This window comes from Siphateles boraxobius, unplaced genomic scaffold, assembly GCF_051911475.1.
Source record: "Siphateles boraxobius isolate OS27281-9 unplaced genomic scaffold, OSU_SipBor_1 41, whole genome shotgun sequence".
Taxonomy (NCBI): Eukaryota; Metazoa; Chordata; class Actinopteri; order Cypriniformes; family Leuciscidae; genus Siphateles; species Siphateles boraxobius.
In genome coordinates this window covers 7,498,933-7,525,188 of record NW_027509042.1, presented here as the reverse complement: position 1 = coordinate 7,525,188, position 26,256 = coordinate 7,498,933, and the positions used below count along the sequence as shown (strand labels likewise).

At 36.5% G+C, this 26,256-nt stretch overlaps 1 protein-coding gene across 17 annotated transcripts in view; it reads left to right on the top strand.

The window, feature by feature from the left end:
* The window catches only part of chl1b (cell adhesion molecule L1-like b), a 104,038-nt gene extending 82,484 nt beyond the window's left edge, over window positions 1-21,554 (top strand). For 6 of the 17 annotated variants that reach the window (XM_077198071.1, XM_077198073.1, XM_077198074.1 and 3 more), the window contains 15 exons: window positions 456-622; window positions 709-868; window positions 951-1,075; window positions 1,465-1,566; window positions 1,994-2,191; window positions 2,401-2,471; window positions 4,061-4,283; window positions 6,520-6,635; window positions 6,825-7,029; window positions 8,026-8,148; window positions 12,385-12,561; window positions 17,906-18,037; window positions 19,135-19,207; window positions 19,321-19,377; window positions 20,289-21,554. In XM_077198071.1, coding sequence (XP_077054186.1) covers window positions 456-622; window positions 709-868; window positions 951-1,075; window positions 1,465-1,566; window positions 1,994-2,191; window positions 2,401-2,471; window positions 4,061-4,283; window positions 6,520-6,635; window positions 6,825-7,029; window positions 8,026-8,148; window positions 12,385-12,561; window positions 17,906-18,037; window positions 19,135-19,207; window positions 19,321-19,363 — 1,915 coding nt within the window. In that variant the 3' untranslated portion in view covers window positions 19,364-19,377; window positions 20,289-21,554. Of the gene's footprint in view, window positions 1-455; window positions 623-708; window positions 869-950; window positions 1,076-1,464; window positions 1,567-1,993; window positions 2,192-2,400; window positions 2,472-4,060; window positions 4,284-6,519; window positions 6,636-6,824; window positions 7,030-8,025; window positions 8,149-12,384; window positions 12,562-13,790; window positions 13,821-16,531; window positions 16,640-17,378; window positions 17,541-17,905; window positions 18,038-19,134; window positions 19,208-19,320; window positions 19,378-20,288 lie in introns of all 17 variants that reach the window. The other 11 variants (XM_077198063.1, XM_077198062.1, XM_077198064.1 and 8 more) reach the window with 4 other exon arrangements.
* Window positions 21,555-26,256: the final 4,702 nt, after the last annotated feature.

Genomic DNA, 26,256 nt, shown 5'->3' with positions numbered 1-26,256 from the left:
CCAAAGATGAACGAAGATCTTACGGGTTTGGAATGACACGAGGGTGAGTAATTAATTACAGAAATTTCATTTTTGGGTGAATAACCCTTTAACAACTTAACACTATGATTACATGTCCATAACATGACAAGTATGACAAAGCATAAACTTCAATTTCAAGTTTTTTTTTTCTTTTTTCAGTGAAAGCATTATAATGTAAGTTCATTCAAAGTGAAATTTAAGTACAGTTAAATTTAATGGTGATTAATTGGGACATGCACATTTTCAAAATAATATTAATGTTCTATTTTAAAAGTTCTGTACCTTATACACTAAACAGTTGATACATCTATCAAATAATGTGGCTAAGTTCTGCATCCTATGACTCATATTTTTAATAAAGTAATGAGAATACCATTATGCACACAATTGGGACTGTTTCCTGAGAATGACCCAGTTGGTGTATGGTTACACAGGAGTAAAGCTGACAGTGCCAATGCAGTGGAAGGAGAAAGGTTTTCTGTTCATAAGAATGGTTCGCTGGAGATCCACAACGTGATGAAAGAGGACATGGGGGAGTATTCTTGTTTCGCTCAAAATAGCGAAGGCAAAGTTGCCATTGCTGCAACACTTGAAGTCAAAGGTAAGAGAAATGGTTTTGTAGATCCAGAAAATTAACCAATTCAGTACATCCCCATAATCCAAAATTACTTTTGTTTTCTTTGTCAGATCCCACCAGAATAGTCGATCCTCCACGTGATTTGAGGGTTTTGGTTGGAACCACTATCCAGTTTTCATGCCAGGCAGAGTCCGATCCTTCCTTCGGTGATGACTTTGAGATCTTCTGGGAAAAAGATGGTATGACCCTCAACGGCAGCGAGAACTCACGGTGAGACAGACAACAGAATGTCATTATTTTACAATAGTGAATGTCAGAGCTGTCTAATCAGTGTCTTCGCTGGTGTCTATAGATATATCCTTGACGATGGAGTGCTTGAGATCATTAATGTGAGTTTTGGAGACCAGGGCTTATACGTCTGTGTGGCCAGAACACCGGTTGACCAAGACATGGGGGTTGCGCAGCTTTCAGTTGTGGGTGAGTTATGTGCTTTTAGTCTTTACAGTTTAGGAAAGTAGAGATAGACACAAGGTTTGAGGACTGAAATTGGTTCAGCACACGGCACAGGGGGGATTTGGCTACCAGCTGTGCCACGACTGGAATTATATCTTTAATAAGACAGCACCACATAGTATTTGTTCAAATGAACTAGCTGGAGACACGACCTGGCATGTTTGAAACCAGCTGGAGTCATTTTCCAGGCACACCCTCCCTCTTCTCCCTATCATTTCCTTCTTTTCTTCTACTGCCCCTAAAATGTCTATAAAAAATCAACAAAAAAGCAACAATATCATGTAATAAATCTGATTGAAATCGAGATGCTTAATCGATTGACAGCCCTAAATAAAATGTGTTGTTTTCTTTAGATGTTCCTGATCCACCAGAGGATGTGATCCTGTCTGAACATAATGGGAGAAGTGTGAAAGTGCAGTGGATTCCAGGAGATGACCATAACAGCTCAATTACTGGTAACATGTTTTTAACACCCATATTGCTCATACTTTATACCACTATTTGGGATACACTGTGTAAGGCTACTCATCGAATTGTCATGCAGATTAGTATTTAGTTTGTTTGGTCAGTTTACCTCATGTAAATGACTCCACATATGCAAATTACACTACCGATAGTGTACACTATTTTTTAAATGTTTTTGTCTCTTATGCTCACCAAGGCTACTTGTATTGAAACATGTACTTGTTACATCAAGGGGCTGTTTTCTACCTGATTTAACCTTTACAAACAATTTTCATTGGTGTTACCTAATGTAGTCATGTTAAGTCAATTTAAAACCAGTTAATTTAGATTTTTCAACATGTACTGTACATATTTAAGGTTTGAAAAAGTATGTTTTGTGGTCTATGTGCTGACCGTTCTAATTTTAAACTTGTGCAGAGTTTGTTATAGAGTTTGAGGAAAGCCAACACGAGCCGGGCAGCTGGAGAGAGATTACGAGAATACCTGGAAACCATCATTCCGCTCTGCTGAAGCTTCATGGACATGTGGACTACCGTTTTAGAGTCTCCGCCATCAATGAGGTCGGAAGAGGTTTGCCAAGCCAGGCCACTGAAAGATACAAAACTCCAGCATCAGGTATCTATAAGCTCTCTTGCTGTTTCTCCTAACCACGTCACCTCCACAGACAACTTCATTCCCCACTGAACTTTAAAATATCCCAACTTGTGAGATAATTGATTTTCCCTGTCGTTTAAGCTCCAGTCTATAAAGTGCATATTTCACAGGCCATTTTTACACTAACAATTTCACCTCCAACAAAATCCATATTTCTGCTCTTTCCAAAGCACCTGACAAGAACCCAGAAAATATCAAGATCGAAGGTCATTTGCCACATGAAATGGATATCAACTGGGAGGTACGATGCTAAATGTTTAATTCCAATAGTCTTCAAGAATATCTAAGGTTCAAAGCACTGGAAGGGCTGCACAGATAAAGAAGTGCTCTCAAATACAGAATTTCATTTAGTTCTCAAAGCGGGAGAGCAAACTAACAGTGTCAGTTTTTAGTTTCCAATTATCGATAAGCGTATTCCCCGAGATGGGGGTTTTTGCATAGAAAAACACGGCTATCTCCATCGCCGTGCTGTTGGGAAAGTTACAAAGCCCTGCAGAAATGGATCTCTCTGGACACACGTTCCCATCAAAAGGAGCCCAGAGTGAGTCTTTGATTAAAAAGTAAAAGGAGCGGGATGCATAAATTCTGATTTTCACATAAAGGTGAATGTCTTTCACGGTTTCTGGGCTATTATTCTGCCGTCTTTTCATGCTAATACACCTGTACTTTTGTAGAATTATGAGGATTTTCATTGTTAATGGTGGACTTTAATGAGTACTTGCATTTTATTCGGTCTTTTGCTGTAGGACGATTGTAAAAGGAACGTTAACTGATGTACCTCGGAGCTGTTAAAAAAAGTCAATTGTTACATTGTTTGACATCAAGATAAATTGCTAACAATGAACAAGGTCTATCAGCCGTTTATCAGAAAAATATACCCTCATGGGAAAAAGGGTTAATACAGTTAATGGATTGTATAATTATAACTATAAAACAGTCCCCACAAATGGTTGTACAGCGAAAAATGCAACAAAATATATATACACTACCGTTCAAAAGTCTGATTTTTTTTTTTTCAGTAAGGATGCATTAAACTGATTGAAAGTGACACTAAATACATAAATTATTTTATTTTAAGACGTTTCCTCAAAAATAGTAAGCTGCACAACAGTTTGAAAACATTGATAATAAGAAATGTTTCTTGAGCACAAAATCAGTATAATAGAAAGATTTCTGAAGGATCATGTGACACTGAAGATTGGAGTAATGATGCTGAAAACTCAGCTTTGCATCACAGGAATAAATTGCCTTTTAAAATATATTACAATAGACAACAGTTATTTTAAATAGTAATAATATTTCATAATATTATTGATTTGACTGTATTTCTGATCAAATAAATGCAGCCTTGGTGAGCAGAAGAGACTTTCTAAAACATTTTAAAAATACTGACCCCAAACAGTTGAACAGTAGTGCAAAGTATATAAAATTTCTCATCAGAATTCTAAACGTTCAGGTTATTTCAAAATCATAACTAAGAAAAAAAAAAGCATGAATATACAGTTCTATTCGGGGATGTCTAGCTAAATTGCTAATAACCACCTTCAAATGCTCAGTATATCAACTCAGACTAATTCAAAAAGAAAAGTTCTCACTTAGTCCTGGAAGGAGTGTAAAAGTTAGCCGTTCTGATTGTTAAGGTTGATTTCAGCCAATGTTTGCCTATTTTTGTGTGGAATACGGTCATATGGTCAGCGAGCGAAAGTTCGATTAGCTCGCCCTCTCAGGCTGAGACAATATAAACAGCAAGTGTTTGAGCAACTAAATGCTATTTCCTTTGATTTACTGTTTCCCGTCAGCTAACTTAGCTCTTTCGTACTCTTGTCACAGCCACTGTCACCTATTGAACACAACGGGCCTGGTCTGGAGTACAAAGTAAGCTACAGAAGACAAGGCAGCGGAGAGGACTGGATGGAGCACATTGTGAAGAGACATTCGTTTGTGGTTAAAAACACCCCGACGTTTGTCCTTTACGAGATCAAAATTCAAACCAAGAACCACGCGGGCTGGGGTCCGGACCCCAAAATAATAACAGCATACTCAGGAGAGGATTGTAAGTAGGAGCAACCGCCATTGTGTCTGAGCTGTGGAGATGAGTGTGCATTCAAATAAGCCAATACCATTGACATTTCATTCACTGTCAAAGCATTGTGCATGTTTACCTTTGAGAATGTACGAAGAAGTTGAAGAATTTGAAAGACAAATCTTATTTTTTTTCTAACCTTTTCTTTGTCTGTAAGGGTCTTGTTACATTGCAGATGCCTGTAAATGGAAAAACCCACCCCCCCTCTAGAAAAAGTGCAGTACATGTGTGACGAGAATATCAACACACCTAGAGGGCAAAGAATGCTGATGAAATACTGTCTTGCCTTTACACAATATCCAAACGGCAGCTCTGATATGCCGATTTGTTTTGCCTTATTGAGGATATTAAATTGCACAAGGGGGAACGATTTGCTCACTCTGAGTCTTTGTAGACTAACAAATGAAATGTTATCATGGCTATGAGCTATTTACATTTGCGACTATAATTATTCTCTTGCCTTCAGTTTTCTTTTGGAGTTGCCCTCCCGATGTTATCTCAGGTTACTACGTCTCTGTGCAATACGCTAGGTTTAGTCCCCTTTTTGCTCTCTTTCCCTCTTTCTTATTTCTGTCTTATCTTAGCACATGTTTGGCAGTGTTGGGGAGCAACTGCTTTCAACTCACCAAATGAAAATAAGCAAATTAATGCTAAATCGCTGTTTTTGCACATGCAGATTTCAAGCTGAGCAACCTGAAGTAATAAAAGCACGTAGTGAATCAGTTCATATGGATGGTTCATGTAAATGACGATATTTTAAAAACGAGTTACCTGTTGGAATCCCTGCATGGCGGAGTTTTGTCTTTCTAGATTCCTTAATGATTCCATTAAGGATTCTTTTAATACTTTCAAGGAAAAAATTATTGGGGGGGGGGGGGGGTAATCATAATTAATGACTTAAAATTATTCAATAATATAAGCCTGTTCATAAGATTTTTGGAATTGTACTTGTACATTGATTACGCTTTTGATTCACTAAAATGAACCAGTTTATTTGAGTCATTAATTCATTCAGGAAACTGTACACCAACTGCTGACTTTTTGAGCTGCATGTTTCTGATTCACACAAAAAAAGCTTATAAGAGTAATTTGTTGTGTAATTGGACAATACTGTATGCTGACTTGTTTCATGCTGCAGATTCAGGAACAGAGTTAGACTACAGGAAACGCAGTCAGAATGTTTTATTAAAACAGTATGATTTTATTTGATTAACATTATTTTTTATGAAAACAACATAAATGTATTCTCTACATTGTTTAAATGTCGAATGTACATTTTACTTGCAGGAACATTCAGATTCATATGAAAAATATTATACATTTTTCATGCTGCAATGTTTCATCAATATGTGTGCATATTCAAGTTTATCAACAAAATTCAGCTCCAAGAGTGTGTATGAGATATGGGAAAGAGACTACATATATTTTACAAAATTATTTTAGAAACAAGTCTAGCTCAAAGATTTTAAAAAAAACAGTCATGTGTAACATCATGTGTAAAACCTTATTTGATACCAGGGTCAAAATGGACCAGAATGCAAAATCTGTAACATATTTACTTTAATGGTTATATATAACTGTTTACAAGCACTGTTAATGTTACAGTGTGTAAAAAGGATCTAATTCATGGGTCCTAACCATAATAGTTATTTATTTATAAAATATTGCTTCCATCAATATAGTTAGCTAAATTTATAGTTAGCTAACCTTTTCTAAAGAGTTGCTTAATTAAAGTTGAACTATTTTAATTTATCAGTAGCTTAGCTTGGCAAAGTACAGTTTCAACATTGTTTCCCCAACACTGGTGTTTACCAGGATTTATTCCATTATAATCAAATCCCTTCTCATTAGCGAGTGTCATATATGGTGTCTGTGCTGAGTGTGGTTTATATAGATTACTTTAATGATAGATTGTGTATGGTAAATACGTGTTATGTAGGCAATTTTGGAATGTGTTTGATAACGAAATGTAGTTACAAAGCATAAAAACAATATTATAGTCCATAACTCCATGTAAACAACTATTACTCCCACCACAGTTTTTCCCATGATTACCCACAAAATTACACCACATTTCTTGGTCCTTATTTCGTGGGTATAGCTAAATCTAATTCACTGACATTATTTTGATGTAGGAACAGTGTCATTTGAAGGCAGCTATATAGAGCTATTTGTAATATTTCGTTTGCATGTTATTCGTCCATAGTCCCCTCAGCAGCTCCTGAGCATGTAGCCGTAGAAGTGATGAACAACACCATGGTGGAGGTCAGATGGGACCATGTTCACAAGGACAAACTCCATGGACATCTGGGGGGCTACAGGGTAATTCCGCACCAATGTGTCTTTTGCTTTTTAGCCACGGTCTAAATGACCCCTTTTTGTGACCTTGAAGCTCCTCTTGTGTCCCAGCAAGCTGTCAGAGCCTATCCACATGTATTAATCCGTGATGTTTTTGACTCATCAGCTGTCCCTTAACTATCTACAGACTAATCTATCTTCATGTGCTTACAGGTAAGCTGGTGGAGGCTTCGTAGTCTGCTGGACTCAAAGAAAACACACGGCGACAAACACACGGCGACGTTCTCAGGCGAGAGGAACCATGCGGTAGTCACAGGGCTTGTGCCTTTCTCAGAATACAGCCTCATTGTCATGGCCTTCAACAGTAGAGGAAACGGGCCTGGCAGTCGTTCGGTCAGCTTCAAAACCCCTGAGGGAGGTGAGTGAGGAGAAGATGTGGGAATACTTGAGCTAAACATAATAAACTTGGTTCTGTGAGTGATAAATAAGATGGAAATAGTTGGTTTACCCAAAAATTGCTTTTGTTCTAGTTTTTCATGTGACCGTTCATGTCACAGCAAGTTTAAATATTTGGAAATGAAAATGAGATGTAAGACCTTTGATACAGGGGAAGATGTCTTTCACGGAAGAAAGAAAGTCACAAAGTTTTGGAACAAATGAATGAATAACACTGCCTTGCATCATATTTGCTGAATGAAATCCAGTACTTGTTTCTTTTTGGGGGGTGCTGATTCCAAAAACAGTGCCTGTTTTGCTATAGAATGTCACTTGCTCACAAAATATGATGTTTTATATGATTTTTGCTTTTGACAACTATTTGTAAGGTGAAGAAGTCTTGCATCATCCCTTAATCCCCAGAAGAACTGGCACAAATACATGATCTTCCTCTGAGCCAATTTTCACATGTACAATATTACGTTATTTTTTGCCTAATCATGATTTCAAGGTTATAATTATGGCCAGTGAGAGGAGAAAATGCAAAAATGACCTAGATGTTTTCTGTTACATCTGTGGGTGTTTTACTACATAAAAAAAACTGTAACATATAGTTTTTGTGGAAAAAGCTTATTTATTTATAAACTTGTGTTTATGTAAAGTTCGTTAACATATTTGTCGACTCCTTTGCAATTAATACACATTGAAACAATGTCAAATAAACTTTTGAGTTTTGTTATGTTAATAAATGCATTAAAGCTGATATATATAATTATTAAAAAAAAAAAATTTTAAACTGTACTTGATGGAAAGTTTTTTTATGATACTTTTGAACTTCATTTAATCATTTAATTAGGTAATATTAGGCCTTTTGCCATTATGAAGGGCTGTGTAATGACCATGTGTGTGTGAAATGTTCCTTTAAATAATTAAAATAATCTGTCAACTGTGTCAACTTTCTTTCTTCCTCTACTTTCAGTACCTGGTCAAGCAGCTGCTTTCAGTGTTTCAAACGTCCAGAAAAACAAGCTCACCTTGACCTGGTCTCCTCCAGTTGACGCAAATGGAGTCCTAATCGGCTACATCCTCCAATATCAGCTAAGTATGTGAACATTGCATTTCCATTTTATGCATAACCCTTGCTACATCTTTCTGTAAGGGTTATGTGCATGGGGTTTGAGAAAACAGCTTTCCTGATATGCATTTCTGTCGTGGCCCATGACAAAGCAGCATTACTGTTTATTATAGTGATTTTACAGTAAAACCACAAACCACTGGATTTGCACTGATTTGGTTTCGTGTCTCTTAAAGGGCCAGGCTACAGAATGTACATTTTTATGGCACAGAGAGCATTAAAAAAGCTATTGCCCCTGTGTCAACATGTTCCCCATGATGCAGATTTGGATTTGGACACATAAAAACAGCAAAGTGTTATTTTATGGTTCACGTCTCATTACATCGAGTGATGCCTACGTCTCACCACTAGGAGATATTGTTGTGCCACCTACCTTAGGGTTGGCAGCTGCATCTTATATTCAACAGACACTTCATTATTATGACTGTATAGGACCTCAATAAGACACAGTTGTATTTGCTAAATGATTAATGGAAAACAATTACTTTGACTTGTTTAAGTTGCCTCACTCAATTTGCTTATTTTTATTATACAGGTCCTGTTATACTGAATTGAATGCACACTAGTGAATTGAACAGCTATTTACTGCATGCCTTTAGAGTATGCTTTTAATTAAGATTTACAGTGAATAAGACCACTGATTACGTAGCGGGTTAACAATCCACCTCTTATTAATATTTAAGTGATGCACTATAGGGAAACGGGAAACATTGTGAAGCATATCTTTAAATATCAAGAGGTATTTTTCAGGATTCAGGGTGTAGATTTTGATATTCAAAGTTTAATTGTAAGGTTAAGCATAATTGTAGTCGACCACATAAAACAAAACCAATCAGAAGCCTCACTAACAGAAGCAAGCGTCATTGCAGAAGGTAAAAGCAGCCAAGCCTTGTTAATATTAAGGCTGCTACACTAAGAAATTATTTATAATTATTTTTTTTTATTAGTGTTTTTGACTTGTTTCCCAGTTAAAATATCTGAAAATCCTTGAAACAAGAAATATGCTTGAAAATATCATTCGCATAAGATATTAAGACTTGTTTTCAAAGATTGTATCTTGAATATAAGTATATTTTGTCTTAGTATTGCACTGGCAGATTTGTTTACTTTGTTTAACCTGAAAATAAAAATGAAAAGTAAAAAGAATTGGAAAAGTATTTTTTAATGGAAAAATTTAACAGAAAACTTGCGAAGAATCGTCTTTCTTTTTTTTATGTCTACTTAATGTCTACTTTTCAGCAAACCAGTCAGACTACTGGGTGAATGACCACAGCTAATTGATATTCACGAGCAAAGCAAATAGGTTTTAGATTGTGCTATCCCCACTTTTAAGATTGTTTCTACACCAATAGGAAAAATGTTTTTAAAATAAATTCCCCTTTTTCTTTTAAGAAATAGAAGTTATGCCCCTTGTCTATCAAACGTATTTTGTCAGCCAAACGATTCTGACCTAAAATATTTACTCCCTGATATTTTAACGCATTCTCATCCTTTGGCGTCATATGTGACGCCATATGACAAAACGGCGAAATACTACGCACATGGCACCCTTTATCGTCAATATAACACGCACTGTGATGGGTAGGTTTAGGTGTGGGGTAGGGTCTGCGTCTCATATTCACGCTAAAGGATGCCAGTCAACTTTATGACGCCTTGGGTTCGCGTGTTATATTCACGCTAAAGGGTGCCATGTGCGTAGTATTTCGCCGTTTTGTCATATGGCGTCACATATGCCGCCAAAGGATGAGAACGGGCTCGATATTTCGAAGTTAATATTTAATTGATTTAAAGGAATAGTTCACCCAAAAAGTAAAATTATGTCATCATTTACTCACCCTTATGTTGTTCCAAACCTGTATGAGTTTCTTTCTTCTGTTGAACTAAAAAGAAGATATTTTAAAGAATGTTGGTAATCAGACAGATGATGGAAGCCATCGACTTCCATAGTAGGAAAAAAAATACTATGTAAGTCATTTGCTACTGTCAACTGTCTGGTTACAATATAATGTTGTTTGTAACAACTTAAGGGTGAGTTAATGATGACAGAATCTTCATTTTTGGGGGAACTATCCCTTTAACACATTGAACATGTCTTTCCCATGAACTCTGCACTACCTATATGCTAAGATTGTCTTGACCAGGGTTTCCAAAACTGGGGTTTGCGAACCCCTTGCCTGGTCGATCATGGCACGTAGGTAGTGCAGAGCTCATGGAAAAGAAATGTATGACCCGGTATACCATCCTGACACCCTTCTTCGCACTGATCCTACACTGTTCTACATGCATTATATCACAGTATAACACCAGGCTGGGCACGCACACCGCTCAACACGCAACCAGATCCCAGCAGGAAGGATGACGGAGCTGATTATGATGCGTACAGTCTGGAAGGTCTCGTCTGCTAATTGTGTTTGATGCTGTGGCTGATCATTGAGGCCAAGTGTCAGGTTGCGTATTAAAAGAAGGAACATTTTCATCAGGAGAGCTTGCTAGAACCACTGTGTTTCCCTTTGAAGTGGGCTCATTGAAGTCTCCTTGAAGAAAGTGGCGTGTAAAATGCTGGCGAGAGAGCACACAGCTGTACCCATCGAATGGAAAATAGCAACTGGGATTAAAGAGCCACTGCACAGATGGCCCGCAGCCAGATCCAACTACGCTGAAATCACACATTGTGAAAACTTGCACATTGTGAATTACTTATGGAGGATTCAGAACTAGTGTTTTTTTTATTATTTATGTTTATTTGGCAGAGAATTATTAGGAAGAAATAAAGAATCAAAGCATGTTGCAGGGCAGACTCAAACCTGTTTAAGCTGCATAAGCACAATATCTCAATAACACATGCACATGAAATGATGTTTTACTCTGTAGTACTCAATTTGGTATCCAAGTCCTGACGGATACTGTCATTGGTATGTCTGTGCATGACCTGCGAATAACGCTTGTCCCTTGCTGTGATGCAAGTGCGTGAAAGGTCAAATGCAGTTCTTGCCAATGTTATTAAAGCAAAGACAATTGGTTGTCATGAGTGAACGCAAAAAATAATACTACTAATAAAAAATCTGGTTTGTGTCCAAATGTGTGTCTAATATATACAATCAAACAACAATACTGCCAAGAAAAATCTTTTCATTTATTTCTTTGTTTCCTATTGCTGACTGTTTACCAATAATTGCTTGGTTTTTTATATGTACAGTATTTATATTTAACTTTAATAATAAAGGAGTTTGTTCCGTAGCATATCAGTTGCAGTTGAATTTTGTGCAGAAGCTCAGAACTGTTTTTTAAGACAATATTCAAATATTCAATACAACTATTTATTTATAACCTATATTGTGAAATCAAAAAATGAATATGACATCCAATAGCCGTAACATGCAGTCCGTGCAATAACACATCCAAACATCATAAGTGGCATTGTGATACTTTTTTATCATACGACAAGACATAGTATTGTGACAACCTTGTTGTGATCCACTACAGAAATGCAGGTATTGTGACAATCCTAGTGCAGGCTGTCAGTCTGTGTCAGTAGAAAAGAAAAAGAAAAGAGTTGAATTTGACCTCTGGCTGACTAAACACATCTGACATTTCAATGACCTTCCTGCTACCAGTCCAGCTGAGCGACCAACCATAACATATGATGAACACATGTCTCTTTGCTGCATATCTTTCTTTCTCGTTTATAATCTGTGTGCATTCTAATATGTGACCCTGGATCACAAAACCAGTCTTAAGTCGCACGGGTATATTTGTGGGAATAGCCAACAATACATTGTGTGGGTGAAAATTATAAATTTATATTTTATGACAAAAAATCATTAGGATATTAAGTAAAGATCATCTTCCATGAAGATATTTTGTACATTTCCTACCGTATATGTATAAAACATTTATTTTTGTGAGTGAATGCAGCACAATCGCGAACATAAATTGACAACTTTAAAGGTGATTTTCTCACCCTCAGATTCCAGATTTTCAAGTAGTTGTATCTCGGGCCAAATATTGTCCTATCCTAACAAACCATACAACAATGGAAAGCTTATTTAATCAGATTTCATGTGATGTATAAATCTCAATTTCAAAGAAATGACCCATGACTGGTTTTGTCATCCAGGGTCACATATGTGGAGCTATATGACTTGTTTAGAAATACACCATGCTTTGCACTGACGGTATGCTCTGTTTCCGTTTCCTGTTTAGTAAATGACACAGAGGAACTAGGTCCTCTGATGACCCTCAACATCTCTACCGATAGCAATAAGCAGCACCTCCAGGACCTGGAAGCACTGAGCAAATACAAGTTTTACCTAAGGTGTTGTACGCGGGTGGGCTGCGGACCAGCTGCCAGTGAGGAGCGCACCACTGTCCCTGAAGCAAGTGAGTACGGGGTAGCAGCTGCTCTGGGGTGGGGTCGTCTCCGGGGAGTCAGCCTGTGGCATTCCAAAGGACAGGGAATCTGGCTCTCTGACATGGATGACCAAGTTGCTGTTGTTATGGGCATCGACCCGGCGAATGCAGGGGACATTATTTCGACCTCCCATCTCACCAAGCTTTTCATATGCCCATCTAAGCATTTCTTTATAGCTAAACAATATCATAACAGTGTGCGACTGGGCTGCATTCATCACTGTCTTGGAAGACCAAGCGCTTATTGATTTGAGGGTAAAAGCTCGCTGCAAAAAGGAAGAAGAAATAATATGTTGCCTTTGGGGATGGAAATGTTGGATTGTTATTAGTACAGACGTAGACATAAGTTGGTAATGAACATCCAAAAATATATTAAAAGAAAAAACCACACAAGTGTGAATTTACAGCACATTTATCATGATTTATGGTTCACGGCGACATACTTATCATCGACAGTTAGCGGATTGTTTATAAAGTGCTGTTTATTTCCGTTACACTGAGGGTTCATATAGGAAGTTGTATTTAGGGAAGAAATATGATCGAGATGAAAATCCCAAGGCATAATACCAATATTCAGAAGAGTAATAGAACAGTCAAGAAAACAAATGACTGCTCTGATGTGAGGAGAGATATCTTTATGTGTCAGTGGGAAACAACCGCATACAGTAGACTTAAACATGACCAGCATACATCAAGAAAATCTGTTGATTTCAAATACAGATAGTCAAAATCTGTTTAATTTAAGCACAGCTGGGTGTATGAGAATTATAATGTTTTATTTTAAAAAGTATTTCCATGTGTTTCCATGGCAATACCGTGTTTTTGACCACAAGCGTAGTGAAATTATTGTATTATTTAATATATCTTGGTTTCCATGCTCAAACCATGGTGTACTGTACATGAATATGACATCAATTCCATGGTATTTCCATCTGATACCATCTCTGCAACATCGCCATACAAATAAGACTTTCCAAACCCTTTTGTAATACTTTCATATTTCTAGTGTGACATTTAAAAGTATGGCATCATATTTTTAAATACTTTTCTTCGTTTTTTTCGCTTTTAATGCTTTGGTAACAGGCACTGCTGTCTTACAAACAAGCTGTCTTATGAACTAAAGTTGCTGTTATCTCAGTGTCTTTCTGTCGTCCTTGCAATATGTCTTTTTCATTGCTTTATTGCTTTTGTTTTGCCAGCTTCAACAGATGTGGCCTCTTTCAACATCAGTATGAAGTATTCTGTTTTCTTTAGCACTAGAAATAGCTAGCACACTAGACTAGAGGATAAATCTATCTTGAAAATGCATGTGTTCATAACGAGATAATCATTTCATTTTCGTCTTTTTTTTTTTTTTTTTTTTTTGCCCTGTCCTTGTGTAAGCCTTCCATAGATGTGAGGTCTTCCATAGATGGTTGCAAAAATTTGATCAATCTCACTAGTAACCTGTCATCTGCTCTATGTTGGTAGATTAAACTAATTGGTTTATTCCATTTAATCCAGTTTAATCCAATCAAAATATTCCTTGCATAATACTATGGTTCAGCTAACCCAGACTATTTATATTTTGCATTGAGCATCTTCCTATTTAGTACATCACAGGCCTAACTCTCTCGTAGAAACATCACATCAGTTCAAACCGTTTAAAATACTGTCTTTTTTCCAGGAAAATCCGGCTCACGATTTCCTCCAAGAAAAAACACTGTTTCCCCTGTGGCTAATGCTACTCTTTCTTCTATAGGTACTAAACCACACAACAGCAAGTCTGAAAGAACAAATGAGGAACAGATTGGGCTTTTTTATGCTGACAGTCTACAAATATTCAGTTTTGTAATAATGGAAACACATTTGTTCAAAGGTTTGGGGTTTTTAAGATTTTTTTAAATGTTTTGTGAAAGAAGCCTCATACAGGATCACCGATTTCTTTTTCAAAAATACAGTAAAAACAGTAATATTGTGAAACATTATTACAATAAAAATGGGTGCATTTACATGATACCATTTTCAACTAAAAGCTGAAAGTTTTTGAAATCGATACCATTATCGTCTCTGTGTAAACTAGCCTACACTCTAAAAAATGCTGGGTTGTTTTAACCAAAATTTGGGTTAAATAAGGACAAACCCGGCTGTTCGGTTACATTTCTTAAATAAAAGATTTGGGTTCATCCATATTTGGCCCAAATTTGGGTTAAAACAACCCTGCATTTATTAGAGTGCAGAAAACAAACAAAAGAAAACATCTGTACTTATTATCAATGTTGAAAAACAGTGTTCTTTGGTGAATAGAAAGTTCAGAAGAACATCATTTATTTCAAAAAAAAATTTTTTGTAACAATGCAAAAGTCTTTACTGTCTCTTTTGATCAATGTAATGCTTGCTGAATACCGGTAATTGTATTTTGCTAAAAAAAAAAAATCTACGGACCCCCAACAATAGTGTACTGCACAGTCGAAGTCTGATTTATCGGGGGTTATCGGGGGACTGAGGAACAGTGCTGATGTTGCACAGAAGTGTCTGCTAAGTGGATAAGAGGAAGCCGTTTAAATTCAGCACCACAAAAGTGGCTTTCGGGAGCAGCCTTGCGGGGCACGTGAGCCGCAAGCTTTCGCTCCCTCCCGCTGTGCCGGCAGATGCGGTCTGACAAACCTCCAGCTAGCTCGCTCAATATTTATGGCGCCATTTCTGTGTCAAGCAAAGGTGTCACACCGCACACCGATGATTAACGCAATTTCTACAATAACAGGGTGGATGGAAGCGCATCACGATTAGAGGATGTCATTTGAGCATGCGGCGATGGGCAGGATAGACACGGTCCTTCAGTGCAGATGGATTCCTGAAAAGAGCCTGAGAATAAATGTGTTCCATTTGCATGTTTTGTCCAAAGGGAGAGGTGTTGGGTGATTGAGATGTGTGGTAATGAGTTTTGACAGCAGACAACAGTCTGCCTAATTGCTACACCTGAAGGTGATGAAAACACAAGTTATCTGTGATTGATATAGCTCCGGTGGCATGCCGTGTAGGTAGCAATTGTCAAAGTCCAATACTTTTGGCTTCCTGAATAGAAACGGTTCAGATGTTTCTGCGGCACTCAGAACTAGGTGACTACGTAATTATTACTCAGTGACACTGTCTAGAATTATCTCTTATAATTCCATCTTATTTCGCCCAGTGTAACGAGCACATCATTATTTCAGGCCGTTAATTAGTCATTTAATTACAGACGACTCGCAGCTATGTTTCTGATGGAAATTAAACCACACTCCATTCCACCATCTGAAGATCCGCCATTTGTTTGTGACATCCCATCACGTTAATTTCCTCATGCCATGTCCCATCCAGCCGTGACTCTCGGGTTTCCAGCGACAAGTAATTAGTCTGACCACAATGAAAGTAAAAGTCACTCTGCGACGTAACAAAGTCCCAGCCAATATACAAACATTTAATGTTTAATGCTGCGTTCACATGACAAAATTACAGTAATTACGAGAGTAGCAAATAAACATTCTCATGTTTGTCAAACTGGTAATTACTTGAATTTTGTATGAGCACTCCAACTTTTCTTACTTCACCGGTGATGTCATTCACTACTAAAATGAATGTATTTAAAAGGTTGTGGAAAAAAAAGTTTACATACAAAAATAGCTTTCATAATTTCTATCTTCATAGCATCATGTCTGGTTAGGACAATGTTACTGTGATACTGTTTACATTTTCAGTTCACTGCGCCTTGACAGTGCATCCCATATTTAAAAATATGGCAATGCTAATAAGCAGCATTTCATTGAAGTAATGTCTGGCGAAGTTAATTTATTACAGTGAATATAAAGAAAATAAAGAAGCGCTCTTTCTCCTTTCTCCCAAGTCTAACAGTATCTAACAAGCAACCCTTCCCTTGTGTCATTTACAGTACTAACCCTCTGTCATTTCTCTCTTCTCTCAGCTGTGTTGAATATTAGCACCTCAGTTAGTCACAACTTTGCAAATATCAGCTGGATTCCTGGCACAGAACAGACGGAGTCAGAGTTATATGTTGCCTTTATGAACAACCGTAAGCCTTTCTTACTGTTCTTCATCCTAGTTCTTGTAAATTATACCTCAAAGTTCAGTATTATTTATCACTCTTGTCTAAATTCTCCATATAACAGTTTTTGGTTTAGTCAAAGTAAAAAAAAGTAAAAAAATAAATAAAAAAAAGTTCATTAGTGATTTGTGTAGCCTTTAGATTATTGTCATAGATTTATAAGTAGATGTATAGATTTGAGTGCTGTCAAATCGATTATTCATGATTAACCGCATGCATCTAACAAAAAAGTTTGTTTATATAATATATGTGCATGTATATATATATATATATATACACACACACACACACATATATATATATATATATATATATATGTTGTGTGTGTGTGTGTCTGTGTGTGTGTGTTGCACAAATATATTATTTAAAAAAACTTTTATGTTAGATGCTATTAATTGCGATTAATCGATTTGACAGCACTAATAGATGTATATCTATACAGTATATTCATAGTTGCAACTGAATATCAATAATTTATATTATATATGAACATATATCATAATTATTAGGGCTGTCAATTAATGCCAGTTACTGATTTTGATAAAATTAACATCTACCTGTAGGTTACATTTTTAATTGCGTTTTTTTAAAGAATTATTGAATTATGGTTATTAGAAGCCCTAATAATTGTTAACTGTTTTGTCTATATATAGGCAGTAGAGATTTGTAGCATACTAACACCACTTCACCTATGCACGTCTTGTAGGTGAAGGTAACTGGAAGATATCCGATGCGCTAAACTCTTCTAAGACTTTCCACATCATTGAAGGGCTTGAACCTGGGACTGAGTACACAGTGCGTCTTATGACTAAAAGCTGGGTTGATAATTCTAGTATTTTTGAAGACGTTATCAAGACCAGGGCCAAAGGTGAGGAGAAAATAGTCTCCGAGATGACAGAAATGCAAAACAAATCGTCTTTTGTCTCTTCCTTTCTCATCTCATCAAGAGTGCAAGCAACATCCTGTGATAAAATTTTCATGAGTGGTGTATGCCATGTCCATCCCAGAGCATGTGTTCTGTGGACTTGATAAAAGTAATTATGTTTTATCAGCCTCCTCCATTGATCAATTAGACATGCAGTCTGGCAGTTTAATATTTATATCAGCACATTTTTCCATTCTAGAGTTTGCCTGGTGTCTCTCATTTAGTGTCGGATGTTCTCAACATTCAATGAAGTGTCCTCATTAAGTATCAAATTATGGTTTGGTAAGTGAATGTTTTGTCTCCCACAGGTCTGGCCAGTATTCATGGAGGCATCTCCAACCAGGGTTGGTTCATCGGGCTCATGTGCGCAATAGCTCTGCTCACTCTCACGGTGCTCATAGCCTGCTTTGTGAACCGAAACAAAGGAGGAAAGTACTCAGGTATTCTCCGACATAATGAAACTAATCAGTTGCTGTAGAATATTGCAGTTCTTTTGTGAATGTGAACAGAATCTTTTAAAAAGCTGTCAGATAACACAAGAAAACCCTAACAAATGTCTGAACTCGCTGGAGATTTTCTTTTAAGAATGAAAAAGCCTTAAGGTTTAACAAGAAATAAAAACACATTGTAAGTAAGAAGGAAAAACAATGTATTTCAAATTTACACTTCGATTATCACAGTAGCACATGAAAAGTACATTTATATTTAGAACATTTTGCACATTCTCGTTGGGGGCTGCAAATTGGGTTTGATTCAAGGTGCCAGCCAATAGCATTGTATTCTAATTGGATCTCTTAAACCACTGTAACCTCTACAACTGATAGTTTTCTAATTACTTTACAGAAACAGCATGAGTCAAATCTGTTCATTTACATGTGTTAATATGAATGTTCAGATGTGCTTCCTGATGATGTATAATAATCGTAAATATACCTATATATATACCTATATATATGCTATATTTTCAATTTATTTATTTATTTGTTCAGATTTTTTTTTAATACATACATATTGATTATTAAGTGACTATGAGCTTTTGTAAAATATACTATTTACCTTTTATTAATTACTATATACTAACTTTAAAATGTTTGGGGTCAGTAAGATTTGTATTTTAAAAAATAATAATACTTTATTCAGAAATACTTAAATCGATCAAAAGTGACAGTAAAGACAATTATACTTACAACATAAACACAGTGGTGTTTTCATGTTTAATGGAGACTTTTCATAAACACAGTGATTTTTATACTGTAACTCTATTCGATCCCATTGCGCTTACCAGACCACTGAACCTACCCATACTGAAAACTTTCTGAATTTTCAAAAATCTTCACTTAGTATGGCCTATAAGCTGTTTTCCTCATGGGGACCAAAAAAATGTTTTGTCCCCATAATGTAGGGTTTACCAGGACCTCACTCACACACACACAATATATATCTTATTAAAATATTGTTTTAATAGAAATATTAATAGAAATATTAACAATGTTTGTTAGTCTCACTAAAGTAAGGATGCTCTCCTGTGTTTATTCAGTGAAAGAGAAAGAAGACCTGCACCCCGATTTGGAGTCCCAGGGTATAAATGATGATACCTTCTGTGAATACAGGTATTTCAAACCACCACCAGGATTTACTACTCACAGCTCACATAGTGGCAGAATGACGGCAACCTCTGACACTGTTTCCTTGTAATTTGTGCATTTTTTCTTTGGTTTGAAAGCCAGCACCAAACCAGCCTGAGCTCTGGACGTGCAGCAAGCTAAAGTAACCACCACACGTATGTGCTAAACAATAACAACAAAACCAATGTTGTTCACACATCAATGCCATTGATGTGTTCCTGTTTCACGTGTTGCTTTGTGAGTAGCTAGTACACATGTAGCACGTTAGAAACAATGGCTTCACTGTAAATGTGAAAATGAGGTTATATTGAGATCGAGCGAACAAAAGATTGGCCGATAGGATGATGGTAAACAATCCGGTTTAGTTGAAAGACACGTATCTTCGGGCCAGCAATAAATGCGTTTCTTGTTTCATTAATCATTTGGTAATGCAATTTAAAACAATCTCTTCGAGAACAGTGTTTGTAGTGACAATTGTAAATCTGAAATATTTTGACATGTTTATGATAAATGAGGTTGAACTCTAGATGTGCCCGACTCAGTGTCTTACATTCCACTATTTGAAACACTTGCTTGTTTCATTCAGACATCCAACTGTGTGAATGCATGAGCTTCACAGTTTGAGTGAAGTTAAGGCATGCTTAAACTCACCCATCCTCACACACGTTTTGATATTTCTATCATATTTTTAAAACAGTATTGTTTTTAGTTAGAATGCACATACAGTACATGTATGAATTGTCTATTTCTTATGAACTACTTTGATGATATTTTATGACACTTTTTTGTACCATTTTGGAGATTGACAGTCATGGTCGCTATTACGTTTATAGAAAGAGTTCTATAAAGATTATTAAAAAATAAATGATTGCATTTCATAAAAGAAAATTGGAAATAAACCAAATGGGTTTGGAACGGCGTGTGAGTACGGACATAATGACAGAATATGATTTGTGTGAATGTGAACCCATGAATTATGTAGCTCCTCAAAATCTAGCATTAGACCAACCAAATTTAACAAGGACAAAAACAGCCAAACTCAGTTCTATTTCCCTGTCTTACACAGCGATAATGATGAGAAACCACTGAAAAGCAGCCAGCATTCGTTGAATGGTGACTTGAAAGGGGGAGACAGTGGAGACAGCATGGTGGAATACGGCGACGAGGACACGCACTTCAACGAGGACGGCTCTTTTATCGGAGAATACTCTGGACGCAAGGAGAGGGTCTCCATGGAAATCAAGGGAAACAATCAGAGCACAGCGTAAAGGACCACGGACAATTTATTTGTTGGACAAGCTCTCACAAAAGGTCAGTCAAAAGGAAGAGGAAGGAAAAAGGCACGGCATAACGGCACCCGAAGGACATTTTTAAAATTAATGTGCTATTGTCAAACTCTCAGTCATACATAATTTTACAAGGCTTAGTTTGTTTTGTGTGCTGTAACTGATCAATCATGCCAGTTGTGTATACTTTTGTGGGGTGTTTTTGTATTAAATCTTTGCAAATCATTGGTGACCATGGAGATGCCGGAAGGTTTGCTTTTTTTTGTAAATGCAACCTCTCTAAGAAGATAAAAACTGTTTACTTTGTGTCATCATGTAGCCAAGCAAGTTTTGTGTCAGGGTATGAACATATTATTTTTATTTCGAGGCAAATATTGTTGATATTTTATATTTCAGACACTGTTTACTGTGCATTCATTAAATGTGGGTTATTATGTGTGTGAAGGAGTTGTTGCTTAAATAATCATAATTTCCAAAAAGCATAAGGCAACATAAGGGTTGACTCACAATTAGACTCACATGCTTTGTTGAACATTTTGCATTGAACTGATTATAATTAACGGTTCGGGCTATATTAACAAGCTGCATAGCCACAATTAGTACCACATAAACCCTACAGTGAGTCTGCTGCTGTTAACCTGCTAGCCATATTTCACTATATTATCAAATAAGCTCATACTCAATGTTCATACGTTTAAAAAAAACCCGCCTCTTCTGCCTTAGAATGACCTTGATGTTCTGGTAAGTATGATGTAACAAATTACATTATCATTGAATTCCGTGATGCAAGGTTGAAATTCCAAAATCCCGCATTGGCATTAAATCCAGTGAAATAGTTTTATTCATAAACGAACAATTCAGAAACAAAATAATATCTCCAGAAAACGCAGTTGTGTTCATGCTTATGTATGTTTTTTTGGAATGTCTCCACATCGAGTCAAAACCAGATACTGTACAATGTTTCTGTAAATTCTGTTTGCATGTTTAAGGATGTTGAATGAGGTTTGTGTGCAGATTTGACATTAAATTGTATCATTTTTTCTTCATCCTGGGTTTGCTGAATGCAGCATCGTGGCTTTTTTGATTTTTGAACCTTCAATGCTGATTAATGCCTAAATGCACACATCCTTTTGTGGTGTTTTTATGAATGTGCAGGAAACATTTGACAAGCTTTCATTTTCGAGGCCCATTGCTGGATTGTAAAAGCTGACTTTAAAAAACACTGGAGTTAACACTGCAAAAAGTATTGGATACTGCTGGCAGAGTCTATAAAAAGATATATCGTGAGTAAAGATCTATAAAATAGTACATCTGTCTGAGAGCTACGCACCATAGATTCCGCTATATTTCTGGAATATGGTTATACCAAGCATATCAGACATTGTGCTCAATAAGCTTTCATCCCAGAGGAAATCTATGTATTTGGCTGTAAGAACACGGATGCTCTCTGTCAGAGAAATAACCTCAGTGAAAGTGGTGGAGCAGTTGGAAATGAGAATAAGAATAAAGGGGTCAGCCACTCTAAAAGAAAGAGCGTTATGATGTGTTCAGCATATACTGATACGGCATCTAACAGCAACACGGACATATCAATAATGCAACATTTTTACTGAGTGGGCAGCCTGAGGATACAGCAGATGAATGACGGACGGACGGATAGATAGATAGGCAGACAGACGGACGGACGGACGGACAGACGGACGGACGGATAGATAGATAGGCAGACCGGACGGACGGACGGACGGACGGACGGACGGACAGATAGATAGATAGATAGATAGATAGATAGATAGATAGATAGATAGATAGATAGATAGATAGATAGATAGATAGATAGATAGATAGATAGATAGATAGATAGATAGATAGATAGATTGATTGATTGATTGATTGATTGATTGATTGATTGATTGATTGATTGATTGATAGACAGACAGACATTTGAAAGAATGATTTCAGCGCTGCAAGTTTGCAGCAAATGAATTGGTCTCCCAGTCTGAGCTGTCAGCTATTCACTTTAGATGAAAGCTTCATTCATCAACATTTTGCCTCACCATTTTGTGAAGCAACGTCAGCCAAGTAAAGCATTGTTAGCAATTTTTATTTTTAGCTATTTTAAAAAGTTTTAAAGGTATACTCAGTGTTTTGTTTTGTTTTTTACTGAGATAAGAGAGCAGTATTTAGAGGGTAAAATGATCTCATGATGGATACCTGAGCTGACCTGCTCCATTATAGAAGAGAACTGCTTTTATTAGGCTACCGTTATGACTGCAGATTAGTGCACCTTTAAAGTCCCTGTAAAGGCAATTCAAAAAAAAAAATCTAAACACTTTATAAATGTTAGAAATGTATTGCTAAAACATATTACAAAGACTGTGAACAGCGAAGTATTGATTGTGGAGTTAGACCGTTAAACAGCTTTTCACCATTGCTGTGTTCCGGATTTTACTGTCAGTAGCCTACTATTAGTTACTACAGCCTACAGTTTGCTATGCCTTCGTCACGGAAATGCGAATGCAATCACGTCAAGAAGAGGTGGATTAATTTTGTGAAGAGCCACCTTGATGGAGAGCTAACTGGATCACTGCCAAACCTTTTTTTTATCATTCAAATTTGGCTGGGTGGGTGATAACACATTTGTCTGTAGTGTGACAAACACATACTTAATTTTGACTTTACAGGGACTTTAACTTGAATGTTAAATTTACAGCAGAGGACATGTCAAACACTGAGTCAACTGTTTGTAAAAACTGTGAAGTATAGCATTAGCATTTTATTTTCCTTATCCAACCCTTAGCTTGCATGGGACTTATGCTTTAGCTTTACAGTACACACCAGGAGATCTGCATCCTGACAATCTCTTTATACAATATATCTATGATTCACATTTCACAATCCTCAAATTCTCACATTTTCTATGTGAACTGAATTTCATTACTGCTATCTTTAAAATGATGTAAACAGAATTATAATTGCTCTGTCCCCTGTAAGCATTTATTTAGCTTTTGGAAATCATAATGCATCCTGCAATGCCTACATTTTCCATAATGAGGTTTGCATCGCATAGAGAAACATTAAATTAAGCTTCTGCAGCCTCCTGTCAAAAGCCATCTCGTTTTCAACAATTAGGAGTCTAGCTAGCAGTGTGACCTAGAGATGCTGAAATATTTGTGTATTTAATTAATTTCTTTTTCTTGCATGTAGCTAGAGACTGACCTCAAGTGAAGATGGGGCCACAGCGCTATGCTCACACAGACAGTGTATTGATTGGAATTTCAGTAGTCTCTGTCTTCATTACTTGCTGAAGCTTAGCAATGCAAATTTCCATTTTGCTTCAAAATGTGATACCTAAAATAAAAACAAAAGCTTCAAGTTAATGACGAATATGGTTAAAATTGGAATGTGGTACCATTGAAGCCTGTGTAGCTAGCATAGTGGTAGTTTTATACTTTACATAATTTTTCTCGTTGCTTAAGTTAAGTTACATTTACACCAAATTTACACTTAATACATGCCTGAAATAGTTTAAAATATAATTTTACTTGTTTATTACCTTAAATGGTCCTCTAAGGGGAAAAAAAAGTCCAATACAATGTACAAAACAATAAACCTAGCAGCAAAATGGCAACAATTAATCAAGATATCCTCATTGCAGCCTGTATCGCGATGATGTACTGGATTAAATCCAATATGTATTTGATGCAAGATTATTTTCAAACCCATCCAAGTTATTGCACACAAACATAAGGAGTAGTGAACACACACCCGGAGCAGTGTGCAGCCATTTTTGCTGTGGCACCCAGGGAGCGATTGGGGGTTAGGTGCCTTGCTCAAGTGCACCAAAGTCATTTCTGAGCAATTATAGTGCAATTATTGATAATCAAACCTACAACCTACAGGTTACCAGTCTGCCTCTCTAACCATTAGGCCATGACTCCCCCTAAAATGCATATTTACCAATCCAAGAATGTCATGTGTTGTTATCTTGAAATTATGGTCATTACGACATGTTGTGCAGTAGTCATGTGGTACAAGTCGGGAGTACTACAAAAATTCTCGTTGTACGAGTTCTACGAGGACGTAAATGCTTTTTACAAGTTATAATCTCAGAATTATGACATGGCGTGAACGCACCTACAAGCAAAAATATATTCCTATTTAAGTGCCTGGATATCACCAGCAAAATTTTGGTTACCAAAAACTTACCAAACAATGGTAAGTTTGACCACACCTTTAGAATCGAAAAGTCTGATGTCGCTGATAATCGTGACTATTTGATTCATATAGGTTCTGTAGGGAGCAGACAGCAACTAATGCTTTTTTTTTCAGAACATGTGGCATTGCTGACACATACCAGACCCTCGTGATGAGGTGAGAACTAATTCAACGACAGTAGTGTAGAGCTGAAGATCCGCCTGGAGCAGGTTGAACTTCTTGAGCTGTCTCAGAGAATACAACCTTTTTATTTATGGAGACACTGTTAGTTTTCCGTTTGAGGTTCTGAGTAATAATAGCTCCAAGAAACCTTAAAGTCTCAACTGTGGTGCCAGTTTTGGTGTTTGAGACCATCAAAGTGAGGCTCCTGAGACCTTCTGAAGTCTATGATCACCTATAATGTTTTCGTAGCACTGATTTTCACCTGGACACCTGATGTTCTTCCACCTTTCTTTATATCCCGATGTATTACAGTTGATTATAAGGCCAGTTAGAGTGATTATGATTATTTGTGATTGTTTCAGCATAAAAATTAGAGAGTACATTTTAACCATGCTACCTGAATATGCTAATTAATATGCTGACAGCTGATTAAAAAGTCCTCAGATTATGGAAGACGAATGCAATGTAGATTAGTAGTGCTCTCATTTTGGTTGTGTATGTATATTTTCATTAATCTGACCAGTGCCTATGCCTCATAATGATGAACCTGTATCTGCTTTGGTGCATGGCATACAAATAAACACCCATGTTTATTTGACAAATGACTTGACTACAAGACTAGCAAATTATTTTATTACATTGCTTTCAAAAAGAACAGAGAGAGCATATAGCTTTATATATCCACATCTTTCCAATATTTCCCTTCGTTGATTCACGAAGGATACTGAATGAAAAGTAGTCAGGCTCTGATGCATACCTCGCTGCCTCGACGGAGGGAGAAGGGCAAGCCCGGTAAAATACCATTACTCAGATAAATAGAGCTAATTGAGCAAATCAGGTCTTGGCTTTATTGAACAATAAATCAGATACCAAACCCCTCCTTCCCTGATCCCCCCTCCCCGCGAATGAGTAATTTAGAGACCAGTACTGCCTGCGACTACTTAATTCCTGCAATTAAGGTGTGTGCCCAGTCAAAGTATTATACTGTATATATCTATATATATATATATATATATATATATATATATAATTTTTTTTTTTTTTTTTTTTTTTTTTTTTTTTTTTTTTTACTGAGCTCACCGCAATGCTTATATATATAGTGAACCAAGAAATGTTTATGAATGTTTCTTAAATAAACCTAACATTTAATTCAGTACTGAAAAGTTAAAAAAGTGCTAAAAAAAATTTAATGTATAATTTATTCGTGTGCAATGTATTTTTTGTTCATCCTTTTCTAAATGTCATTGTGAATCAATAATTAATTAAAATCTGAATAGATTAATTTAAATAGATCAATTAATTTAAATTTAAATAGATTATTATATATATGGGCTCTAACAGCGTGAAGACTTGTATTTTTCCCTGTCTGCT